At 56.8% G+C, this 8,927-nt stretch overlaps 3 protein-coding genes across 3 annotated transcripts in view; 2 read left to right on the forward strand and 1 right to left on the reverse strand.

Annotated features, from left to right (window-relative positions):
* The window catches only part of VDBG_00535 (BZZ1), a gene marked incomplete at both ends in the record, with an annotated part of 2,515 nt that extends 1,258 nt beyond the window's left edge, over positions 1–1,257 (reverse strand). The window contains 2 exons of the mRNA XM_003008807.1: positions 54–1,091; positions 1,213–1,257. Coding sequence (XP_003008853.1) covers positions 54–1,091; positions 1,213–1,257 — 1,083 coding nt within the window. The remainder of the gene's footprint in view (positions 1–53; positions 1,092–1,212) is intronic.
* Positions 1,258–2,612: 1,355 nt separating this feature from the next.
* Positions 2,613–4,247, forward strand: VDBG_00536 (ATP-dependent RNA helicase DBP5; the record flags this gene model as incomplete). Its single annotated transcript, XM_003008808.1, has 4 exons — positions 2,613–2,803; positions 2,868–3,353; positions 3,409–3,646; positions 3,705–4,247. The coding sequence occupies 4 exons, from the start codon at positions 2,613–2,615 to the stop codon at positions 4,245–4,247; spliced, it is 1,458 nt and encodes a 485-aa protein (XP_003008854.1).
* A 1,774-nt stretch (positions 4,248–6,021) lies between these two features.
* Positions 6,022–8,927, forward strand: VDBG_00537 (predicted protein; the record flags this gene model as incomplete). The annotated part of the gene is made up of 2 exons (XM_003008809.1): positions 6,022–6,334; positions 6,412–8,927. The coding sequence occupies 2 exons, from the start codon at positions 6,022–6,024 to the stop codon at positions 8,925–8,927; spliced, it is 2,829 nt and encodes a 942-aa protein (XP_003008855.1).

Raw genomic sequence — 8,927 nt, forward strand, 5'->3', positions numbered from 1 at the left:
GTCCACAGCATGCAGTTCCTCCTGCAGAGAAAGAGCTGCGTTACAACAGTGACCTCGTCCTTCTTTTCGGCGCCGCTGCGGACTCGCTGCTTGAGTGTCTTCACTCCCTCAACCTCCCGTCTCTTTTTGTCCACTTCACGACGAAGATCGCCCAGCTGGCCCTTGGACTTGCCCAATACGTTGCGCAAGAAGACCTTGGCAAACTCGTCGACCACCATCAAGTCATCGTCGTGCCACACGGGACTCGGCTCGAATGTCTTGTCGGCGGGTTCCTGCCAGGTGCCCACGTTATGCTGCATGTACATCATGGAGTCGAGATGCGGTTGGTTTCGAGTGATTTCCGATGTTAATGTCTCCATCAAACCATGTCCCTGCTGAAGGAGACCAGCTTCGAGTTGCGACGCCACCGTCCACAAGCCATTCAGTTTGACGGTGCGGAATTCAGACAGGTCTTGCAAGCTGTCCATGACCTCGGGGATGTATTCGTGGTAGTACTGCTCCTTTTGCTTGTTTGTTACGTTGATGGCGATGAGATATGTATTCTTGACATTGTTCATGTCATAAATGTGCTGTTGGTACGAGCTCTGCGCCTTGGCCTTGTCGTAGGAGGATTCGGCCTTCTTGCGCTTACTCTCCACCTCTTGGCACGATGCGTCGTACTTGGCCTTGACCTTCCGAAGATCGGCGTACTGGGCATCGCGCTCGGCTTCAAGTTTGGCCGCAAAGTCGGCGTGGCGTTTACGAAGCTCTTCGAAGCGCGTGCCGAGGAACCGTAGAGGTTCGGCCACTTGCGAAACGAGATTGTTGGCATATCGATCGTGTTGGTCGGCGCGATTTTCCAGCGTCGTCAGCTGCGTCGTCCAGGTCGTCAAGGATGCGCTCTCCAGTGAGCCAGGCGTCATGGTGGGCGTGTCGCCTACGCTGAGGGCCGCTGTCTTCTTATTCTTCTTCTCAAAGTACTTCTTCGCCAGCGCATTCAGCTTTCCAGAATACTCCTTCTCGATGGCGCTTCGTTCCCGGTAGAATTGTTGTATGTCTTCGAGCCAGGTGATGCCGTGGCCGACCCACGCGTTCGCGGGCTTGAAGCCATCCTATGGGATCGTGTAAGGCGCAGTCCATGATCTCAGGCGAGGGGGCAGAGAAGGGGACAACGAAGCATGTGTGTATGTGCGCGCGGGTGCGTGTTTGATGCCGTGAGCATCTGGAACGTACCTTCAATTCGGCGCCAAACGTGGGCAGGGCGTCCACTTCAGCCATTTTGGAGACTCTTGAAGCCCAATGCGCGCATGCGACAAGTGATTGAAGAGTCTCGAGAGACAGATCAATGCGCAAAGCGTGGAGAAGCTGGGTGGGTGGGCGGTGCTGGCCTCAAATGAACCCCGCCTGGGTTGGAGGGCCGAAAGTACCTCTTGGTAGCCAGAGTGGCAGAGCTAAGGCGTCGTTCGTACGGCACGGAGACCCGAAGCGGAAAGACTGGCAGCAGTCGAGTTGGAGTGATGTGGGCACCAACGAGAAGCTGCGAATGCGAGGCACAGGCGCACCACCTTAGTTGGAGGTGCCTTGGAGAGATGGATGTAGGTAGGTAAGTCGAGGTAGGTCCAAGACGGGTTGAGGTAGCAGGCGGGTGGATTTCAGCTTGGCTACCTGACCTACGTCAAATAGGTAGACAGACAGACTCGTGATGGGAACAGAGGCAGAAAGGTTAAATGTAATCAAGGTAAGGCATCGAGCTCGAGCAGAACTCTTTTTGGATGTGAAGTAGATTACGAAGCCAGGACGTCGTCAGCCTTCGTTCCGTGCCTCCCTCTCTGTACATAGGTACCTTGGAAGGCAAGGTAGGGCAGGTAGTTGTGGGAGGCTCCTGGTTGTCCGGGTCGATCTTATCCTCACGTCAGGCACAGCTGGCCGTACTTTGCCCAAGTACCTAACCTTAGGTACCTCGCTTTGCCCTTCGTCACCTGTGGCTTTTTTCCGGATGCTCGGTCCAATGGTCTGACGACCGACTGTCGGCCCATCAATGGATGTGGGGAAAGAGGAAGGTCATTCAGGGATAGTCATTGGTACTTGGAGCTGCCTCCTGCAACCGCAGGCAAGCACGCCCGGGCTGCTTCGAACGGTAGATCTTCGGTAGAAACGCCCGTGATGCCCCGCGCCCAGCACCAGCAGTACCTGGCGAGGTACCTGATCTGAGCTGTTGCCCCGCCATGTTTGCCGCTCCTGTCAGGCAACACCTGGAAAGGAGCTCTCAGAATTTCCACCCAAATTTGGAAATCGGACCTGTCGAGTCTTTGACACCTGTGCATAGGTACGATAAATCAGCTCAACACGATTCGAAAGCACGGCTTTACCGCTTTATTCGTGCTGAGATCAAGATTCTTCAGCGACCACACAGTTCGTGTTAGCCCAGTACGTCTGCCCCCCCCCCCCCACCTCTATCCTCGCGCATGAAATCGCGCCTACCTAGTACTCACAGCTTCCCCATCACCGCCCTCCTCGTCTAACGCACTTGACAGCAGCAGCAACGACCTGGCTGTGCGATTGATTGGCCTCGAAAAGCCCGTCACCTTGAAACGCAACCGCCTGGCTTTTTCACTTCGAACGGACGAAGCGCAATGGCCGACGCCAACCCCCCCGCGAACCCTCCTGCCGAGGGCGACCCTGCCAACCTTGAGGACGCCCAGCTCGACGGCGCCGACTCAGGCCTCGTCGAGAACAGCTACGACGTCGACATCAAATTGGGTGATCTTCAACAGAATCCCGATAGCACTCTTTACTCAGCAAAGACCTTCAAGGAGATGAATCTGTCCGTTCCGTCCCCCACAAACGGGTGTAGTGTGCCGAATTGTTTCTGACTTTCGTTATGACAGCTCCGAGCCTATCCTCAAAGGTCTCCTCAACCTGAACTACTTCAAGCCTTCGAAGATCCAGGAGAAGGCCCTTCCTCTCATGCTCCAAAACCCTCCTCGTCACATGATCGCGCAATCTCAGTCGGGAACCGGCAAGACTGCTGCCTTTGTCGTCACCATTTTGTCTCGCATCGACTTGAGTCAACCCAACCAGCCTCAGGCCCTTGTTCTAGCGCCCAGCCGTGAGCTTGCTCGCCAGATCGAAGGTGTGATAAACAAGATCGGAAACTTTTGTGAGGGTCTCAAGGTTGCTGCTGCTCTCCCAGGCGCTCTGGAGCGTGGCGCTCCTGTCCAGGCCAATGTTATCGTGGGCACGCCCGGTACCGTCATGGACATTACTCGCCGCCGGCAACTCGACGTCTCCCAGCTTCGTCTCCTCGTCATTGACGAGGCCGACAGCATGCTGGACCAGCAAGGCCTCGGTGATCAGTGTGTCCGAGTCAAGAGGTAAGGCTCCATCCTCGCCACCCCGCACGGCTGATCAAACCTTAACACCGTCCAGTACTCTACCCCGTAACATTCAGATCCTCCTGTTCTCTGCGACGTTCCCCGACAAGGTTATGGGCTTTGCCGAAAAGTTTGCCCAGGGCGCTGATCAGATCCGACTCAAGCACACGGAGCTTACAGTGTCTGGCATCTCGCAAATGTACATCGACTGTGACAGTGAAGATTCAAAATACGAGAATCTTGTCAAACTCTACGGCCTCATGACTATCGGCTCCTCGGTCATCTTCGTCAGGGTACGTGTTTTGTCAGTCACAGTACTCAGCGAACCGCATGCTGACACTTCTACCACAGACTCGCGAGAGCGCCAACGAAATCCAGAAGCGCATGGAGGCAGATGGTCACCGAGTAGCGGCACTGCATGGCGCTTTCGATGGTAACGATCGCGATCGACTTTTGGAGGAGTTCCGAAGCGGCCGTTCCAAGGTTTTGCTCACAACCAACGTGCTGGCCCGAGGTATCGACGTTTCTAGTGTCTCGATGGTGATCAACTACGACATCCCCATGAAGGGACGAGGCGATACCGAGCCTGACCCGGAGACGTATCTTCACCGAATTGGCCGAACCGGCCGGTTCGGTCGCATCGGCGTCAGTATCAGCTTTGTCTCGGACAAGAAGAGCTTCCAGGCTCTGTCGGCAATTGCTGAGCTGTATCAAATCGATCTCGTCCAGCTCGACACGTCTGATTGGGACTCTGCCGAAGAAGCCGTGCAAAAGGTCATCAAATCCAACCGTGCCAAGGCTGCGTTTGCTCCGAGTGCCACAGATGCTGCCAAAGCAGCTGCTGCCAGCGAAGCGGCTCCAAGCGCCGAGCCCACTGCGACGACGCCCGCATAGAGGCTGGCGAGCCGACGATGGTAACGATGGTCAGCGAAGGGAAAGGCAGGAGAGGGCGGGTGGTTTATGGCGCCGAGGGAGCTGCGCAAAGGTGAGGTCTATGGCCTGACCGTTTTTGGTGAAAAGTAGATGAAGCGGATGACACGCAAGATACCAAGAATGAGACTACGGGAACGATGAGCTATTTCTTCATTCATTCTCCTGTCATGTGAGCGATGGAGGCCAAGCACGCCCGAACGGGGGCGGCGTCGGAGCTGAAGAATCTAGTTCTGCCATGTCACCACTCTGCAAGTCCAAGTTTAAGTCGCGTCCCAGATCGCTATTTCCTCGATTTGACCCCAAGCTGGATTCAATGGACAGGTTGCGTTGGGGGTTGTTCCGTAGTCAATTCAGGAAAACCCCAATGTCATCATGTGCCACTGACGACCGCCACCGGTCTCTAAGAAGCAAACTGCAAGTCTCCGGTATCGTCATGCTCTCAGGATGAGATTGACAGCGTCCTTGAAACGTGCCGGTGAGCATCATGGCTGCAGAGTCGCAGCGTTTGGCTTGCTGGGCGACTACAAAACGGGCAAATGAACTATGATGATTGGACGAGAAGGCTGACTCAATACAGACACGTGACTCAGACGTCATATTTCGATCCAGCGCTTCGCTCCGCGCTTACCAGGGCGCCTAGATTCGGGATCGGCAACATCCAACCACGACCGGCCGTGATGCATGCCAGCGTCTTCGTACCCTCCAGTCGATTGGACGACAGGCTTTGGACTCTTCAACGTGGTGTGCTGGACTGGTGCGAAAGTACCGCAGAGCCTTCTGACCTACATCCAGATGGAACACCTTGGCCCCCGAAACAGCCATGCCCTGGCCAACCATTGTTGTTGGCGAGCGCCCGACAAGTGCTCCTGGGAGTTCCAGACTTGAGTGTGTGAGGCATCCAGCGACTAGAGGCGTGCGTCTGGCCCGCTCCACTCGAATCTTCCGCTCAGTTTTCAGAGGTTCTGCGTAGGTGACGCCGGGGTACTGGGCCGCCCCTTCGTCAGCCCTGGCGATCTTCCGCATCCTGGCGCCCCCAAACGAACAGGCACCAGGGGCCAGCGGTGCAACGCGACTGCAGAAACCAGAAGGCGCATCACACGAGAGCAAGGTGGCCATCCGTCACTTCTGTTGGCGCCGAGTCTGGAGCCTGCCACAATGACGAGCGGCATCTGAGAACCCCGAGACGGGGGGCTCAGTCATGGTTGCAGCCCAGGTCTGTAGACGCGGGCCACCCGCTTGTACATCTAGTCCTTTATCAAGTTTCATCGTGTTGTCAGACGCGACCACTCTGCATGTCCATCTCTTCATGAACCGCTGGGCCCCTAGATCTTCTCGTACTTGCCCGGTCCCCCTTCCTTCTCTCGTCTCCTCCCCCATTTCTCTACTCAAGCGAAGCTTAATTCTTTTCATTCCGCAGCTTGTATTTTTTTTTCCTTGGACCGGACTTACGGTCACATCTCTGGCCGCTTGTCACTCTGTTTCATACATGGGATGCTGGACGTCTTGAATGATATCCCTTTTCTGTTGATCTTTTATGGCTTGGAACTCAATATTCTATAATCAACACCGTCCATCAGATCGTGCTGCTGCAGATCATACCTTCTAGCGGGTTTTCTACTCTCAATAACCAGCTGCGATTCAACGCCATTTCCTTGCAACGCATGAAGGATGGGACAGGTCTTCAGGTAAGCTGACGCGACGATTGCTTCATTGTGCGCAGCGTTAACAGTGTAAGATGTCCCTTCCTAGGATGGTCCCCAAGCCGTTTGTCAGCTTTTTCTGGGCCTTTGCACTATTCAGCGTCGCCATTGCGGCGGAACAATTCAGGTTCACGGGGCATCTCGCACGCTTCGTTCCAAACTGCGCAAGCGGGTGCCTCATCTCTTTTCTCAACGACAACTTTGCCGAGACGTCTTGCGACACGACTACATCACTCGAGTGTCTGTGTGCTGAGACGGGCACTTCGGGATTCACCATTGGCGAGGGCGCAGTCCAATGTATCGAAGCGGAACAGTCGATAGGATCTTGCGCAGCTGGGGAGATTGACAGTACGTGAAGCCGAGGCGAATCAGCGAAGCAACATGAGCAAATGAATGCTAACAGACCACCAAAGGGAACACGATAGACACGGCATATTTCATGTGCGCTGGTCAGCCTAGCGCCGCGCTCCCGACACACACGGCCATTGAGGCCATTTTTATCATCCCGGCTACTGGTGGTGGCGTCAAGCTGGTTTCCCCCCAGACTTCCACGAGCTCTTCGACGCGATCCTCATTGGCGACAACATCACGTACGCCTACGTCAGCATCTCGCACAACAAGTATCACGACTCTGGCAACCTCAACTAGAGAGGCCACTTCATCCAATGAAGCCGGGTCCGCCTCAGATTTGACTCCCACTGATGTTTCGAGCTCTCAATTTACCCCTACGCCAGGACCTGCGCAAGCTGAGCCTACCGATGACGATTCTGGTGGACTCGGAACGGCACAGCTTGTCGGCCTCTCAGTCGGTGTTGCAGCAGTTGCAGGCATATTGATAGCAGCGTTTGTGCTCGCCCGGCGAAGGAGAAAGAGGCAGCTTTCTGGATCCGACAACAGGTCGACGTCCATCACCAATCGTGACTCCTGGGGTTTTAACCCCAAGGAGGCACAGGACAATGTTTTCCACATCTCCCCACCCATCCACGGCAAATCACCCTTGCTTCGGCCTGTTGACTATTCAAGAAAAAGCTGGCGTCCAGACGCCATTGGCTTGGCCGTGTCACGACCGACAAGCGAGCAGAGGCTGGTCGTCAAGTCTCCCTTCCACCGAAGAACTTCAAGGCTTTTACCGCCGAAGCCAGACTCACCACCAAGGCCGATGCTGTCGTTGACAATTCCCAAGGTCAGCCTCACATTATCGACCCCCCCTGCCCTTCATGCATCCGAAGGGCAAGGTAGACAGCGCCATCACCAGACAGACTCTCAGATTCAAGCAGCCCAGGTCGCGCAGCTGACAGCTCCACCGCCTGTTCATGCTAACCTCCGCGAGAGTACCATGACGGAATTCGAAGAGGATGGCTCTGGGCACCCATCACTGGTGGGCCGAGGTTTCTCACAGGTCTGGCGACCTCCGTCGTCAAACCCACAGTCTGCAACGACATATTATGTCGCTGACACATACGGCAATTGGATTCTAGGAAACCCAAAATCGAAGGCCCAAGCTGCCGAGCTTGCTGAATTAGAGGCACCAACACCATTGACTGCATCCACCAGCGGAAAGACGTTCAAATTGGCGGCTGTGAATGCATCTCTAGCTTCACAGGTCGGCATTGGGCACGGCGCCGGGAGTCCAGTGGCCCCTTCGGCACCCAAGGGACCTGCGCTACCCACGAGCTTGGGTTTGCTTCCACCAGCACACATCAAGTCGGCTCAAGATGTGCTACCGGCTCGCCCCCTGACTGTCTGGCCCGGGACCGGACCAGAGCAGATTGCCCAAGCCCAGAGTCTGCCTGATCACCAAATACCTCCCATGAGCTTCTCCCACCCGGAACCGCCGCGCCGCAGGAGTAACAGCCTCAGTCAAAGCCGTTCACACCGGAAAGGAGTCAGCCAGGACGGCACTGACCGCCACGATTCCTACAAGTCTCAGCAATCAGCTACAACCATTTCCAGCTCGAGCGGAGGCTTCGATGGAGACGATGGTGCACCCGAGCCGGGCAGCCTCTCTCCCGTGGTCGAATCGCCATACTCGGGTGTCGGGCGATCCCCAGTCTCCTACCCCGAGATTCCTGGGCGGTTGAATAGGTCAAATCTGCAAGTCAATCCACCGCCCGTTAGGCCTATGTATTCATCTCCACCCGGCCAGCCTAGTCCGACGCTCGGCCTGATGCAGCCGGCCGCTGGAGCAGCATCCAGAGGTCCGAACGAGATGGCAAGTCAGGTTGTGCCCTCTCGGCATCCCGACCGAAAGAAGCTTGTGCCATCGCCAGGCGGGCTGTTGTCGCTTCCCCGTCCTGATCCATCACAATTCAGGACAGGCTCGCCGACGTTGCGCATGGTACCGCCATCCCGCTCGCCGTCGTCCTCGCCGCATCCGCAACCACTACGCCTTCAGCGGCCGCAACCGCAGAGGGCCGACGTCCCGTTGCAGCAGGCACAGGCCGCCAGGATATACGAGGCAGAGGGGCCGACAGATCCGCAACTGGTCCATCAGGTCTACCGCGCGCTCTGGGCGCCCGAGAACACGACCGCCTACCGTGCGCCTTGGGACGACGACGGCCCCGCGCCGTCGGCGCCCACGACGCACCACGACCAGCACCAGTACCACTGGCACCCGCAGCAGCACCTGCAGCAGCAGCAGCTGCAGCAGAGGCCTGGTCTCCCGCGGCCGAATCGCTCTGACGGATCCTCTTCGTGCTCCTCGTTTTCTTCTCTCGCCACCAAGCGTCTGGGCAGCGAGCGCGCGGCCGGCCTGGCTCTGCAGAGCGATGAGTTGGCGGCAGGCAACCGGTGGCGCCGCAACAACCGCGACGGCGAGCAGGAGAACACCAACACCTTCTCCCGAGACGAGCAGTCGCTGCAGCCCCCGACGACCCCTGGATGGCACCCTACGCTTACCCCGACCAGGAGGGGTGATGATCTATTCCTCGACGTACGGTAG

This window comes from Verticillium alfalfae, genomic scaffold (genome assembly GCF_000150825.1).
Source record: "Verticillium alfalfae VaMs.102 supercont1.1 genomic scaffold, whole genome shotgun sequence".
Taxonomy (NCBI): Eukaryota; Fungi; Ascomycota; class Sordariomycetes; order Glomerellales; family Plectosphaerellaceae; genus Verticillium; species Verticillium alfalfae.